The sequence below is a fragment of the Mandrillus leucophaeus genome, unplaced genomic scaffold (assembly GCF_000951045.1).
Source record: "Mandrillus leucophaeus isolate KB7577 unplaced genomic scaffold, Mleu.le_1.0 Scaffold299, whole genome shotgun sequence".
NCBI lineage: Eukaryota > Metazoa > Chordata > Mammalia > Primates > Cercopithecidae > Mandrillus > Mandrillus leucophaeus.
Window position 1 is genome coordinate 2,441,337 of NW_012103131.1, and position 16,093 is coordinate 2,457,429.

General features: G+C 39.0%; 1 protein-coding gene across 1 annotated transcript in view; it reads left to right on the plus strand.

Annotated features, from left to right (window-relative positions):
• ZRANB1 (zinc finger, RAN-binding domain containing 1) overlaps window positions 1-16,093 on the plus strand; it is a 46,297-nt gene that overhangs the window by 14,167 nt on the left and 16,037 nt on the right. The window contains exon 3 of the mRNA XM_011986423.1: window positions 11,482-11,669. Coding sequence (XP_011841813.1) covers window positions 11,482-11,669 — 188 coding nt within the window. The remainder of the gene's footprint in view (window positions 1-11,481; window positions 11,670-16,093) is intronic.

Below are 16,093 nucleotides of genomic sequence, written 5' to 3' on the forward strand. Positions count from 1 at the left end.
ATCTAATTGTCCTTTTATTAAAGACAACACAAAAATGGTTCGAGTTAAAAATGTGAAAAGGTTTTTTTGTTTTTTTGTTTTTGTTTGTTTTGTTTTTGTCTTTTTTTGTTTTGAAATAGGGTTTTAACTCTGTTGCCCAGGCTGGAGTGCACTGGTGTAATCTCAGCTCACTGCAACCTCCACCTCTTGGATTCAAGTGATCCTCCTGGTGAGCCACCATACCTGGACACATTAAAAGCTTTTAATAGGATCCAAAATGTATACAGACTTCTGTAGCAATTTTTGGTCTGCATGCATAAAAGGAAAGTGAGTGCTAGAATACTGGCAATGCCTTGTATGTCCTTGGCTAACTTTGCGTGATACTCTTAAGTGTGATGGGTGTGTAGCTATAAAAACTGCAATCGTTTCACTCCACATTCTTGATTGTGGGTTTACTTCCTATCCAAGGTAGTTCATGTAGGTAATAAGAGTTATTTTTAGCACCATGAAAGAAGTATTATCTTCAGGTAGTTTTTGATTTTCAAGTTTTTAAGGATTTCCTGTTTTGATTTTGGAACAGTGGATATAAAATAACATTTTATGTCATGATTTTTAAGTGAATTGTGAGAATTTCCAGCAACATAAAATATTCTAATCTGTAGGGAACACACATGCCTGTGTGCACACACACACTTTTCACCTCTTTCCTTTCCACTATTAAATGGTGCTGGCCAGTTTGGTCTGGGATTTGAAAGTACTTCCTGACACCTGTGATAAAAAGAAAACTTCCAGGAATGAGTGTCTCTATTAAGCCAAATGGATGGTGATGGCAGAAATAAAACCCCAGTATTCTCTTGGTTGCCTTTAGTATGTCTGAGACATAATTCTCGACTTTCAGAAATGATTGATTACACAGGGTTGCCAACCAGTAATGTGCCTTTTTATGCTGAGAAAGGGACTATGTCATGTGATTCTTGATTATGTGATACATTTGAATATGCACCATTGATTTAGTAACGGCTTTCATTTAAAAAACAAAGTACTATATTAAATGAACACATTGAATTATGAAATCCAGATGTATCCTTTAAATATCAAGTATAAAAGTATGTGTTTTGACTCTAGAGAATTGTTGGGATCTAAATTAACTTTAAAAAGTTGCATTAAACTGGGCACATGGTTAGAAAATACTCAGGCAGCACAGAAATGCAAATATAAATAAATGCAGTAGTTTCTTCTTCTCTCTACCTCCAGTCCTGCTGTGCATAGACAACCACTATTTTCCCTGTCATTCTTTTATTTTATTTTAATTTATTTTTATGTTTTTGAGATGGAGTCTTGCTCTGTCGCCCAGGCTAGAGTGCAGTGGTGCGATCTTGGCTCAGTGCAACTTCTGCCTCCCAGGCTCCAGCGATTCTTGTGCCTCAACCTTCCAAGTAGCTGGGACTCTAGGCAAACTCGCCACCATGCCTAGCTAATATTTGTGTTTTTTAGTAGAGACGGGGTTTCACCATGTTGGCCAGGCTGGTCTCAAACTCCTGACCTCAAGTGATCCACCTGCCTTGGCATCCCAAGGTGCTTGGATTACAGGCATGAACCACCATGCCTGGCCCCTGTCATTATTTTATAATGAGAAATTTCAAAACCTGTATAAAGGTTACAAGTGTAATATATTGAGCACCATATGCCTTTGACCAAAATTTTCCAGTTAGTTCTTTGCTATATTTGGTGTCTCTGTCTGTATGTCTTTCTTGTGTGTGTTCTCTGAACTGTTTGAGAGTTAGCTGAAGACATCATGACACTTGGCGTGTGTTTCCTAAGAACAAGGACTTTTTTTCCTATATAACCACACAGTATAGTTATCCAAGAAATTTAATACTGAAAGTCTATATTTAGTTTCACCAATAGTTTCAATAATTGCTGTTGCCCCACCTTGTTCAGTTAAGGGTTATACATTGTGTGTAGTTTTGTCTCTTCAGTCTTCTCTAATCTAGAACAGCGCCTGTTTTTTTTTTTTTTTAAATTTTTTAAAAATTTACTCTTTCATGATTGACATTTTTGAAGATTCCACTTTTGCAGAATGATCTTCAGTTTAGATTTGTGGATTTCCTTATGATTAGATTCAGTTTAAACATTTATCTTTTTTAGAGGAGGGAGGAATACTATCTAGGTGATATTATTTGAGGCAGCAGCTCCGATATCTCAGAATAATGTCCTCGTATCATTGTTCCTTTTTTTTTTGCAATTTATTTTGAGGTAAAATATACATAAGATAAAATTTATACCGTTTTACTCATTAAGTGTATATCAGTAGCATTAGGTACATTCTTATTGTTGTGTAACTATTTTTACCATTCTCTCTAGAGCTTTTTTACATCTTGGAAAACTGAAACTGTGTATCCATTAAATAGCTCCATTCCCCCTTCCTCCAGCCCCTAACAATCATTATTCTACTTTCTGTCAATGAATTTGACTGCCCTAATAACCTCATGAATGGAGTCATACAGTATCTGTCCTTTTGCTTATTTCACTTAGCATAATGTCTTTAAGGTTCATCCATGTTGTGATCTGTGTCAGAATTTCCTTCCCTTTATTTTTTTTTCGAGAGGAAGTTTCGCTCTGTCACCCAGGCCAGAGTGCTGTGGTGCAGTCTGTGCTTGCTGCAACCTCTGCCTCCCAGGTTCAAGGGATTCTCCTGCCTCAGCCTCCCAAGTAGCTGGGACTGTAGGCGTGTGTGCCACCATGTGTGTCTAATTTTTGTATTTTTAGTAGAGTCGGGGTTTTGGCATGTTGGCGAGGCTGGTTTCGAACTTCTGAGCTCAAGTGATCCACCCGCCTCAGCCTTCCAAAGTGTTGGGATTATAGGCGTGAGCCACTGCCCCGGCCAGAATTTTCTTCCTTTTTAAGACTGTATAATATTAATAATATTTCATTGTATGCGTATACCACATTTTGTTTATCTTTTCCTCAGTTGATGAAAATATATTATTTCTTTTTCATCAAATTTAGACATTTGTACTGACTTCTTGTAACGATATTTGAGAGTTTAGTTCATTTTTGAATAATAAAGGCAGACTACTTGAGACTAGCACATGCAACATGGCGGGACCTCTTCTGTATTAAAAATAAAAAACTTAGCTGGGTGTGGTGGCGGGGTGCCTGCAGTCCCAGATATGTGAGGCTGAGGTGGGAGGATTGCTTGAGGCAAGAGTTTGATGCTGCAGTGAGCTATGATCATGTCAGTGCCTTCTAGTCTAAACGACAGAGCAAGACTCCATCTCAAAGAAACGCAGACTATATGCATTGTAGACCATTTCAGAGATAAGAAAAGCTATGAAAAAATAAAAAGTTTGTAATCTCACTGCTTAGAGGAAGCCTGTCAGATTTTTTTTGTGTATTTTCAATCTTATTTTTTTTTGCATTTATTTACTTTTACATAGTTGAGATTATATTGTATATCCTTTTTCATTGAACTTTATATTTTGAATCAACATGTACCTTTTAAAAATGTGTGATATGACATTGAATTGCTGCGCCTTAAATTAACCTGTTCTTTATTAGCAGCACTTTGGGGAGTCCCTGTGGAGCTGTCTTTCCTGATGTTTGTTATTAAGAATGGCATGCTGTCTCATTTTATTAATCATTTGTATTTTTTTCTGTGAGTAGTTGATTCATGTCTTTTGTTCACTTTATTTGGTGATTTTATCAAGTTACATGAAATCTATATGAAAAATACACATCTTAAAAATATGTACCAGTCCCAGTCTGGGCAACAGAAAAACATTTTTGACCTTGGCCTCCCCAAAGTGCTGGGATTACAGGGGTGAGCCATGGCGTGTGGCCTCAGTTACTTTGCAAAATTGTCTTCGTTTTTACCTTTTCTTTGTTTATTCATTCATGCATTCAGGTACTTACCGAGTGTGCTCCCAAGCACTTTGAAAGAAGTCATGGCTCTCAAAGAGTTTATGGGGCAAATAGAATTTAGCAAGCTAGGATAGCTCAGCAGAGGAAGTATAGGGTCCTAGAAGGAGCATATAACTTAATCGCATTAGGAAATTTGGAGAGGACTTTTGGTGACATCTAAGCTGAAACTTGAAAGAGAAGAAGGAAGAGTGTTTCTGTTAGTGGGAATTGTATGTGTTAAAAATCCAGGGTCAAGAGACCAAGGCACGTCCAGTAACCTGAGAGAAGTCAGTTGGTTGGAGTGTAGAATGAGGACTGTGAGAGAGAACCTGTAGGGAATGTTGGGACTATTTAACCTGGTTAAATAGGTTAATTCCTTAACCTGGTGAAGGAATTTAGCTGTTAGCCTAAGGGCAGTGGTAAACTCCCCCCCCACCCCCCCCAGATGAGATCTCACTTTGTCACCCAGGCTGGATGGAGTGCAGTGACACGATCACAGCTCACTGCAGCCTCAACTTTCTTCGGCTCAAGGGATCCTCTCACCTCAGCCTCCCAAGTAGCTGGGACTACAGGTGCATGCCAGCACACCTGGCTTATTCTTTAAACTTTTTGTAGCGATTGGGTTTCTCCCAGGCTAGTCTTGAACTGCTGAGTTCAAGCAGTCTGCCCTCCTTGGGCTCCCAAAGTGCTGGGATTGCAGGTGTGAGCTGCCACGCCCAACCTAGTGGTAAACTTTTTAAAAGGGAGTGCCTTAATTAAATTTGTAGTCTAAGAAGACCACACTCACCCACCCTAGTGTAGAAAATAGATTGGGAGGGAGCAACACTTGAGATGGCAGACCAGTAGAGTAAATGATAGCAACTTAGGTACAGTCATGTATAGCTGGGATAGAGTCAGTGGAGATGGGGAAAGGGAGATTTATTTGAAAAAGACTTAAGTAGAATTGACAAAACCTAGAAGAATTGATACTGGGCTGAGATGAGAAGGAGGTTAGAAGGCCAGATTTTTGGTTTGGACATCTGGGTTGGCTAACAGTATCATTTTTCCTGGACATAGGAGAGAGAAAGTTTAGGTTTTTTTTTTTTTAGAGGTTTTGTGGTGAGGATGCTTGATGGATTATTGGATACATGGATCTGAAACTTTTGGGGATGTGTGCTTGTGGGGCTATTAGTGTTTACCGAAGCCGTGAAGTTCCTTTTTCAGTGGCAAATTATGGAAACTTTCTTGTTTAGCGTTTCTGGTTGGAGACCTTAATATTGACTGGGTTACTTTTGAACATTTCTTGATTTTCTGTCTTCATTCTGTTTACTTTTGTCTAGAAGAATTAAATGTATATAATATGAACAGTATAAAGTTATAATAAATTATGAAAGTTTTTCCTTTTATCCTTTCTTCCTTGCCCCTACTTCGTTTTTTTTTTTTTTTTTTTTTAACAGAGACAGGGTCTCACTCTTGTTACCCAGGTTGGAGTGCAGTGGCATGATCATGGCTCATTGCAGCCTCGAATTCCTGGGTTCAGGTGATCCTCCCAAGTAGCTAGGACTACAGGCATGCATCACTATACCTGACTAATTTTAAAAATTTTTTTGTAAAGATGAGATCTTACCATCTTGCTCAGGTCAGGCTGGTCTTCAAATTCTGGGCTCTAAGTGATTCTCCTGCCTTGGCCTCCCAAAGTGCTGGGATTATAGGTGTGAACCACTGCACGCAGCCTCCCATTTCCACTTTTAAAATGTTCACTTACCCTCTAGTAAAAAAAGGTGGGCTAGACTAGTTTCTCCCGGCCTACCTGAGATAGTATAAGTATAAAAATCTAAAATTTGGTTTCAAATTCAGCCAGGGTAACTTGGCAGTGTGGCAAATGAAATTTTTATTTTTATTTTGAAGTCAGAAAAACTTTTGGATGTGACTTCAGCAGTGAATGTGGTTTTGGCATACACTATTTTATGAGTTTCAAAATCTACTTTTGGAATCTAAGTTTTTTTTTTTTTTTTTTTTTTTTTTTTTAGGACAGAGTTTCGCTCTTTGTTGCCTAGGCTGGAGTGCAGTGGCACAATCTCGGCTCACTGCAGCCTCTGCCTCCTGGGTTCAAGCGATTCTCCTGTCTCAGCCTCCCGAGTAGCTGAGATTACAGACACACGCCACCACGCCCTGCTAATTTTTTTTGTGTTTTTGGTAGAGATGGGGTTTCACCATGTTGGCCAGGCTGGTCTTGAACTCCTGACCTCAGGTGTTCCACCCACCTCGGCCTCCCAGAGTGCTAGGATTACAGGTGTGAGCCACTGCACCTGGCCGGAACCTAAGATTTTTAAGAACCGTAATTTCCTTTCAGTTGAGTATTTTCAGTGATATTTTAAGTGACCTTCATAGTTTGAACTCATGTTTATCTGTTTTAGCCCATTAACATTTGTCCCTGTCTCTGATCACTTGTCCCAAAGATAACTTTGTGGCATGTTTCCTTTAAGTCCTTCCATGTTGCTTTCAGCAGTAGTTCTTCCTGCTTGGCAGGATCTTCTTTCTTAGGAAAGTATCTGTTAGGTCAGGTATTTTTTCATGACTTCAGGGACTTCTGTTTTCACAAGAGTGGCTTGTTAACACTCTGATCAAAGATGTAAGGAGAAAAGAGCTCAGTAGTATAGACTATATTTGACATAGTTTGTCACAACTTACAGATAATTTAAAAAGTTTTAATTAGCGAATATTTGACTTCCTTCTCTCATTGAATCTTTTATTTTTCTAAAGAGGATGTTTTAATAATGGACAGTGAGGTTATTGAATACAAGCTAGACTTGATATAATATAGATTAAATTTAAGAATTTGTTTATAATTTTGATTTTCATCTGTTGATCTTTTGAATAGGTTATTGTTTGTAGCACTGTTCTAGGAATAGAAATAGTAGATCTTAACTTGTTGCTATTATTATGTGGAAAATACAACCAGGAGGTGGTTTGGCCTGCTCAGATTATTTCCGAGACTGTTCCTGTGCTTTTGCCTACCTGAAGGTACACTTTAAAAAATATTGAAGTCATTTTATTTAAAAAGCAGCTCATTAATTTTTCAAGAATTTCCTGTGAATATCTATGCCAGGTTCAGGATTAAATGATAGCCAAATGCTTATGACATAAGAAAGTATTACTGGGGGGTGTAGTTTCCTTTTAATATGAAAACCAGTTAAATGAGTTAAACTCTGGCTAAAGGAAAACCACATCTGCATCTTTCTCTGACCATGGTAAAGGACATTCTGAACATTACCACTTAAAACTAACTTTTCTCTTCAAGGGTTCCTGAAATTGTGCCAGCTGACTCCAGGTCCACCCTGACCCCACAGCATAAACCATGCTGTGATGTCACAGCTACCATAGAACTCCAGGGTAGTGTTGGGCTGGCCCATGTGGGCTCAGGTAAGTCCTGGCTTTTTTTTTACCATTTGGCATTCTTTTCAAAGTTAGTAACCATTACAATTTTAATGTCATAAAGGAAAATAAGGCAAAACTTTGAAAACTGTGCCATATATGGGGGAAAAAATAAGTCTGTTTTCTAAACATCTATGAGCCAGCTCTAAATTCTAACCAATGGAGTTCCATAGTAGCTGTGAAGTCCCCAGTGAGTCATTGACCTGTGGCTTCAAAATATGTAAACTCTGCTCCTGGCCCAGCTTACGGAATAATATGTTTGCTTTTTATTTTTTTAACTGTTTAGCTAGTAATATATAACATAGTGGCTTTCATTTATTCTTAGGCCTTCATGTTTTAAGAAGCGTATTAACCGTTTATTTGTAATTACTTTCGCTATTAGGCTGATTGTGCATTTCATTCAATTTTGAATGTATGATGATACTGCAGATTAGTTTTATAAAATTAATCTCAGAGTGTCTTCAGCTGTCCTTTTGTCTTCATAACATGAAGGAGGAAGGGACAGAAGGCATAGTACACGTTTGTTAAATTTTTAAAAAAGTACTAAGAGAAAGATATTTCGGCTGGGCACGGTGGCTCGCGCCTGTAATCCCAGCACTTTGGGGGGCCGAGGTGGGTGGATCACCTGAGGTCAGGAGTTCGAGACCAGCCTGATCAATATGGTGAAACGCCATCTCTACTAAAAATACAGAAATTTGCTGGTGTGGTGGTGTGCGCCAGTAGTCTCAGCTACTCGGGAGGATGAGATAGGAGAATTGCTTGAACTCGGGAGGCGGAGGTTGCTTTCAGTAAGCTAAAATTGCGTCACTGTACTCCGGCCTGGGTGACAGAGCGAGACTCCGTCTCAAAAAAAGAAAAAAAATAAAAAATAAATAGATGCTTCAGTTACTCTTGGAGGCATTGTGAGATAGCAAACATGTATATGTTGATTATCTTCTCTTGGAACTTTTCATTTTTTCCTGGCCTTTGTCCTATAAAGTGAGATTTTAACACTTGCATTTATTTGTTGTCTTTTCCTGTCTACCAACTCTTCTACCTGATTCCTACATTCTTTTTATCTCCTGACATTAAAAGGTGCTCAAAGTGTAATTACGTGAAGAACTCAGATATTTTGTAAGGTTTTTTTTTTTTTTTTTCCTTTTTTGCATATATTACGATGCTTTTTCCCTGCTCCTTAAGTAGAAAACATGCGGTGGCTAAAACTTTAAATTATATGCATATGGGCCAAATCCTATTAAACACCATATCTACAACAAGAACCTGTCTGTGAAGTAATGTCTAAACTTTCAGAAGTTCTCTTTGAGCAGTGTGCAATAAAGACATAGCAAAAATTGGGATAGTTCAGTGACCTTTTCATGAAATTTGATTTGTAATAAATTTACTAATCTTTGTAGATGAAAATGTACCAGTCACCGAGACTATGAACTTTTATGCTTAATGAAAAGAATGAAATTACATATTCCCCAAACACTAGGTAATAGAATAATTTTCTTTTAAATATTATTGTTTACCTATACTTAAGTGATGTGTGTTTTTCCTGCTCTGGGAAGTTTGGAGAATTTCGTGCTGTCAAAAACTGAGAAGAGTCTGTTCCCCTCATCTTCTGTATGTCCGCCCTGCTAGGGAATGGGCAGTATGCCCGTTTGTAGTTTCATGCAGAGCATGGAGTAGGAGGGACTAATTAAGTGTTTTTGATAATTTTGTATTAGGTCAAATAGAAATCCTAGTTGTGTTTGTGTATATCGGCTTTATTGAGATATAATTTCACATACCATGCAGTTCCACATTGGAAGTTCTGGTTATATTTTTAAAAAGCACTTAATGAAAGCAGAATGGGTGATGATGTTGTACATTGTAGTTCCAAAGTACAATCTGCTAATTTTGTTGTGTTATATAGTCTGCACCCCACTGCCCAGTGCTCATTAACTTCTAATTACAGAAATCTCTCAGAGACATTAGAGAGGAAATCTTAAGAATTTCTGAGATGAGATTCTTCTAGACTTCAGCTATATGGTGAGTTAGCTAAAAACAATAAAGTGATTTGAAGATCTCCCCTTCTTCTAAGCAAAAGAAGTTATTTGGTGCTTGGCTTTAGATCACCTCATCTTTGTCTTTGAGAAATAAAAAATAAACATGAACACATTAAATACAAACACCTACATACATGCATACACATATATACACATACATTGTACAGCTCTTCCTCTTTGTTTTTTCAGGTAAGTTGGTCAGACTCGTGGGTTGTTTTTGGAAGTGTTCGGAACATTTTTTTATGTAATACAAAAAGTTTATAAGTAGATAATATTTTTAGATTAGAACTAAAGACTATAAAAGGTGCATTGATGCTACATATACCTGAAAATAGTCAAGGACTTTGATAAGACTGAAGGGAAAAGTCATTGCCTTCATGCAGAAATGCTGTGGAGTGGAAGGAAATGGCATGGGCATGCTCAATCCTCAATAAAAGAAAACTGCATTGAATTATCTTAAAAGTTATGGGTCCTACCAGGCTATACTTAATTGTTCATTAAATAAGTTAAGCAGAAGTTTTAGAGTTCTTTTTGTATTTGAACATAATAACTGGAAATAGAAAACTCTTCAATCATAGATTTGTTTTTAGTTCAAGTAGCACTTTCTGGTCTATTTGAAAGGCTTGCCCCTTTAGGAAGATTTATAACCTTTATCTCATGCCGTCCTTGATTAAGCTTTACCTTGACTTCTCTAGGGCGCACTGTTCCTCATAAGGATGTGTAAGGTGGGTGGAGGCGGGGCATATGTAGCTGAATTTGTTATATGCGTAGTGAGGAGTTTATCAAGCTACATTGCTGTGAAAATAATTCCTATAAGTAGGCATTCTTAATATAATTGGTTTTCAGCCTGAAGAATGTATATGTCTGTGTTTGGGGCAGGGGGTCATTTTTTTTTGGAGAGGATCGAAATTTGCAGAAAGGACTGCTTTGAATATTGGAGTCACATTTTCCCTGTCTTTGTACTTCTCATATTGCCTGGCAAGGCGTTCCTGTATATCATGAGGATTCAGTAAATGTGGGAATTATTTTGAAGCCTTGTTATCTTTACTAATGGTAGAAAATTGTTGCATTGTACCAATCTGTTACATTCTAAGGAATATGTCTGATCTAATTCCTAATTCAAGATGGCAATTAAAATACTTTTTTAAAAGTACACTAAGAATATTTTTACCTAGTATTAGTATTCTATCCAGCAAACACATTTGTCTTGCTGTAATTTAGGAAGCACTTAGAAGTATTTGGTCCCACAAATAATTTTTTAACAGTTACTTTAAACCCCTTTTGTGGTAAATTGGAAGCTAATCTACCTTTTTTTTTTTTTTTTTTTTTTAGCCCAGGCTGATACCCATACTTTACCAGACTGCTTAGTAGACAGTATTACTGTATTTACCTAACATTAACTTGTGTTAAGGTTAATAAAATGGCTCAGTGGTAATGGAATGTTCTTTATAGATTTGGGCAGAAGTGATGTTTCTGTTTCCCCCCATTCTAACTGGATTGTAATGTTTTATTTTAGCACATTTTATTTGAAATCATCTGGTTCAACTTTTACTTTATTAATAATTCTTAATGGGTATAAGGAAGACTTGGCTGTGAGAGAATCTGAAATCAAAATGTTGCCAACGTTTACTTACAGTGAAGATGGTTTCAGTTGCTCTAAGTTGTTTCAATGCTAAAGAGCAGTATGGAAAGTTCAGCATTTGTTTTGATTCTGCTTTAAGAATGCAGTGTAAAGGGCAGGAGGAGCTCAACACCAGCTGGAAGCACATCCCTGTCTCCTTGGTTTCTGCAAAGTCAGGATGAACGCAGGACCAGAACTGGGGGCTCAGTGTCTCTTGTGACGTTTGGTTTCTTATACTAGATTATCGATCTTCGATCCAATTCTTACAGTCTAATAATTCCTCTAAATCCCACCAGAGCCTGGAGCCTGCACTGATGGTAAGGTAAATGTGTAGGCAGTTCTAGTTCTGGAAAGAAAATTTTTAAAGGGAAAGCAAAAAACTAACTTTCCTTACCCTTACAGGACATTTAAATGATGCATCAGGATCCAGGAAGCACAGAGAAACACTTAAAAGAGTTTGGAGTGATTGCTACGGTTTGTGTTTTTTGAAGAAAATGAGAATTAAATGCTTTTCTATCTTGATGCTTGTTTTAGGGGTTGTAGAAGGTGATTTAGCTGCTATAGAAGCATACAAGTCATCAGGAGGAGACATTGCACGTCAGCTCACTGCAGACGAAGTACGCTTGCTGAACCGTCCTTCTGCCTTTGATGTTGGCTATACTCTTGTACACTTGGCTATTCGTTTTCAGAGGCAGGATATGCTAGCAATATTGCTTACAGAGGTAGGTTTGGCATTTTGGTTAAATGTTCTTTTATATTAAGGAAATCTGTTCTTTAGTTTTCATTTTTGATTTTATAATGTTTCTCTAAGCAGCTTTAAAATGTTTTGAATTCTTTTACCTCCTTTAAAAAATAACATTAAACTTAAGAGACTTAACTTTTAAGAGTATATGCTTTCAAATATTTGAATAGTCACAACAATGTTTGACTCATCATGTTTGGTTCAAACAAACCTGGAATGTATCTGTCATTCTTTAATCATTCAATTAACAGATATTTACTGCGTATTTACTGTGTGCCATGCACTGGTCTGAGAAGGGATAATTGTAAAGATGTTGGCTCTTTCTTCATTGAATCTCCAGCAAAGTAGAGAAGTGAACTGGTAGTTCTGTGCAGCCTGTGCCCTGGTAGATGTAAATGCCAAGCACTATGCCAGTGCTTGAAGAGTTTTGAGGTGTCATGTCATCTTTCTTACAGCAGGCAATGTTTTTGCTACAGTTTGAAGGGGAAGAGTTAGGAGTTAGCCACATGAAATGGATGAGGGAGAGAAGAGAAGTTGAGGAAAGCATTTTTACAGGGCACAGAGATGGTGGAATTTGTGGTGAATCCAGGGACTTGCAGGTAAATAAACATGGCTGAGATGGTGACTGGGAATGGAGAGAAGGGAAGTCTGAAAGATAAGCAGGGGTTGGATTATGAAGGATCTTCTGTGTCAAGGAATTTGAAGATTATCCCTAGGGCCCTGGATGGTGTTAGGTACAGGCACAGGGGAGTGAGCAGAGCAGATTGTGTTTTGACTGCTGTACACTGGAGAGGGGCGAGCCTGATTAGGAGGGGGTTGCAGAGGTGCTGGCAAGAACTTCTGCCAGAAGGGCAGAAGGGCAGCCATAGAAGGGTACCCAGAAGGGTAGCCTTAGAAATGGGAAGAGGGTTAGAGGGTTGGAGAAACTGAGACAGGCCCTCAGTCTGAAGAAGTAGACTGACTGATTGGATATGGGAAGATATAGAGTGGACCTAAGTTGATTCTTCAGTTTCTGGCTGACATAACTAGGTATATGCTACAAATGATTGAGAGAGATTGCCTGTGAATTATTCAGGATGTGACTACATTATCCAGGTTGTTTTTTTTTTTTAAGCCAGAGTCTCACTCTGTTGCCCAGGCTGTAGTGGAGTGGTACGATCTTGGCTTACTGCAACTTCTGCCTCCTGGAGTCAAGCAATTCTCCTGTGTCAGCCTCCCAGGAAACTGGGATTGTAGGCGCATGCCACCACGCCTGGCTAGTTTTGTATTTTTAGAAAGATGGGGTTTCACCATGTTGGCCAGACTGGTCTTGAACTCCTGACCTCAAAGATCTGCCTGCTTTGGCCTCCCAAAGTGCTGGGATTATAGGCATGAGCCACCACGTCTGACCAAGGTAGCATTTTTTAATGGTAAGAGAAATAGAGTAAAAGTGCAGAGAGTCATATTAATTGTGGATTCAAATTTTGTCAGTATATATCTTTCCTATATACTTTTGCATATCTGTTTATTCAAATTTGCCAATATTTGGGAACCACTACAGGGCATTGTATGGGGATTAAAATATTTGAAGGTTAGATGGAAACATGGTTGTAGTATTGTGTCCAGTTTGGTAAGATTCCAGTGAAGCTGGAGTGGGGGGCTTGAGAGACTGAAGGCCATGATGAAAACAAAAGGGCAGGCTTATTGAATATAAATAAGGGAGAAGGGAACTTTTCAGATAGAGGGATCCAGGTTTTAGAATGTGAGATAGAAGAATTACAGTTTTCCTAGTGTTGAAGGCCTGGCTGCATTTGTGTTGTGGTGCCTAGTCGTGTTGTCTGTTGTATATTGGAAGGGCCATCAATGTGGAATTGTAGTTGCTGGTGGTGACAGGAGCCAGCATAAAGAAGGCAGTTGTAAACTAGGGTGAAAGTCTTTAGGGGCTCCCCTGAGGTAGGTAAAAGATTATTACAAGGTTTTAGAGGGGCCATCATGAGTCATTGAGCTCCTGAGACAGTCTGAGGACTAACAGTGGGATGATGATAGAACATCAGTATATTTATTGCAGTATCACAGATTATCTGGAAACTTAGCAGCTAAGACAACAAATGTATGTTATCTCACAGAGTTCGTGAGGGTTAGAATCCAGGAGCTACTTAGCTGAATAGTTTTGACTCACGATGTCATGAGGTTACAGTCAAGCGGTCCAGGGCTGTGGTTGTCAAAAGACTTAACTGGGGCTAGAGTATCTGTTCCTAAGCCCACTCAGGTGGCTTTTGGCCGGAGACTTCAATTCCGTGCCATGCAGGCCTGTCTACAGGGATGCTCATGATACAGCAGCTGGTTTCACCCCCAGCAAGTGATCCAAGAGAGGCACAGAGTGCAAGAGAGTGATCCAGTGTCTTTGAAACCTGCAGTGTCTTTTATAAATGGATTTAGGAAGCAATATACCATTACTTTTGCTGTATTTTGTGGGACACGTGGAACAACCCCAGAACAGCGTGGGAGAGGTGGAGGGGGGGGTTTGTTCCAGGCAGAGAGCAAAATTGGTCATGGATTCAGTCTCCATGGAATAAATACTCCAAAGGACAGAATTAAAGGGGCCAGTAGGGAGACTGGAAGTGGGGGAGTCTGGACTAAGTCTAGACTAAGGGGGTGTGTTGCAGAGAATGCTCAGCCAAGTTCTTTTGGAATGAGAACAGGAGAACATTAGAGTTGGGGATATGTATGTGGGGCAGGAGTTTTCATCGGATTCTGTGTCATGGACCCTGTTGGTAGTCTCATGAAGCTTAAGGACTCCTTCCCAAAATACTGTTTTTAAATAAATAAAATAAGAAGTAAATGAGATTACAAAGGAAATCAGTTGTTTTGAAATAATAGCTACCAAAATACTAAACTAAATTTGTGATATATAAGGAAATACATTTTAATATTGGTAAAAAGGTGGGGAAAATGGATTTAACTTGAATTAAAACCAAATTCCCATTAAAGTTCATGGACCATTCCCAAGATCATGGACCCTAAGTTAAGAACTCCTAGCCTGTGGAGATGGTTGAGAACCATAAAGTTGAAGAGGTGAGAAGGTGAGTGGCAGGCTTCAGGGGCACATCCTACTTAAGGATGGTGGTGGAAGGGGTTGTTTGGGGGGGCTGGGTTTCTTTTAGAATGTTTGTAGTAGTCAGGGTCCAGTCCAGGTGGTTTTTGGAAAGGTCTTTCCAGATTTTTGGAAAGGGCCTGAGAGCTAGCTGATTGGAATAAGCTATTTTTGAATTTACTTTGGGGGAGCCATTTTAGCTATGTTGTTTGAGAAATAGTTATATTCTGAAAATATTTAATATTTGGTTTTCCGTGTTTGAGTGTTGATGGATGGTTGGGCTCTTGGATTTAAGATGTAGTGAGAATTTTCATGGTTAATGGTAATCTTGGCGAATAAAGTCTAGTAGAATTCAATTTCTATGTAGGAGTTTTTTAATTTTTAATTTTTTTCTTTTAAGACAGGCTTTCTCTCTGTTGCCCAGGGGTGTGATCATGGCTCACTACAGCCTCATCCTCCCTGGCTCAAGTGATCCTCTCACCTTTCAGCCTCCCCAGTAGCTGGGATTACTGATGCATGCCACGAATGCCTAGCTAATATTTTGGGTTTTTTTGTAGAGGCAGAGTTTCATTATGTTGCCGAGGCAGGTCTTGAATTCCTGAGCTCAAGTGATCCTCCTGCCTTGGCCTCACACAGTGCTGGGATTATAGGTGTGAGCCACCGCACCTGGCTGGAGTTTCAGAATAGGGAGTCAGGTGACTGTGTGGGGTATGCAGGGTTTTTGAAACATTATTTCTTTAATAGCAGTAGCAGTTAGTTGTGTACATATATGATGTACATGACATTATCAGTAAACTTTAGTCTTTGAGAAGAAGAAGGGGCTGGAAGACCTGTTGCTTCAGACCCCACTGTGGCTGGAAGGCCAGGTTGGTGATATCAGGGAACAGGCTCACTCTGGCTCACTCTGGATTTTTTTTTGTCAGAGTCTCTCTCTGTCACCCAGGCTGGAGTGCAGTGGCGCGATCTCAGCTCATTTCAACTTCCTCCTCCCGGATTCAAGCGATTCTCATGCCTCAGCCTTCCAAGTAACTGAGACTACAGCTAATAGTTATAGTAGTAGTTTTAGTAGAGACAGGGTTTCATCATGTTGGCCAGGCTGGTCTCGAACTGCTGAACAGAACCAATCCACCCACCCTGGCCTCCCAGAGTTGTTGGGATCACAGGCGTGAGCCATTGTGCCTGGCCTCGAATTCCGTTTGTTACTGGCAGATGCTCAACTGTGATTTTAGAATTCTGTGTATGTATTTTTAGATCCACAAATTAGATATGACTGAAATGTAGGGTTAAATTAAATCTCTGCAACTTTTGTTGCTATTTAGCATTTTAAAAAG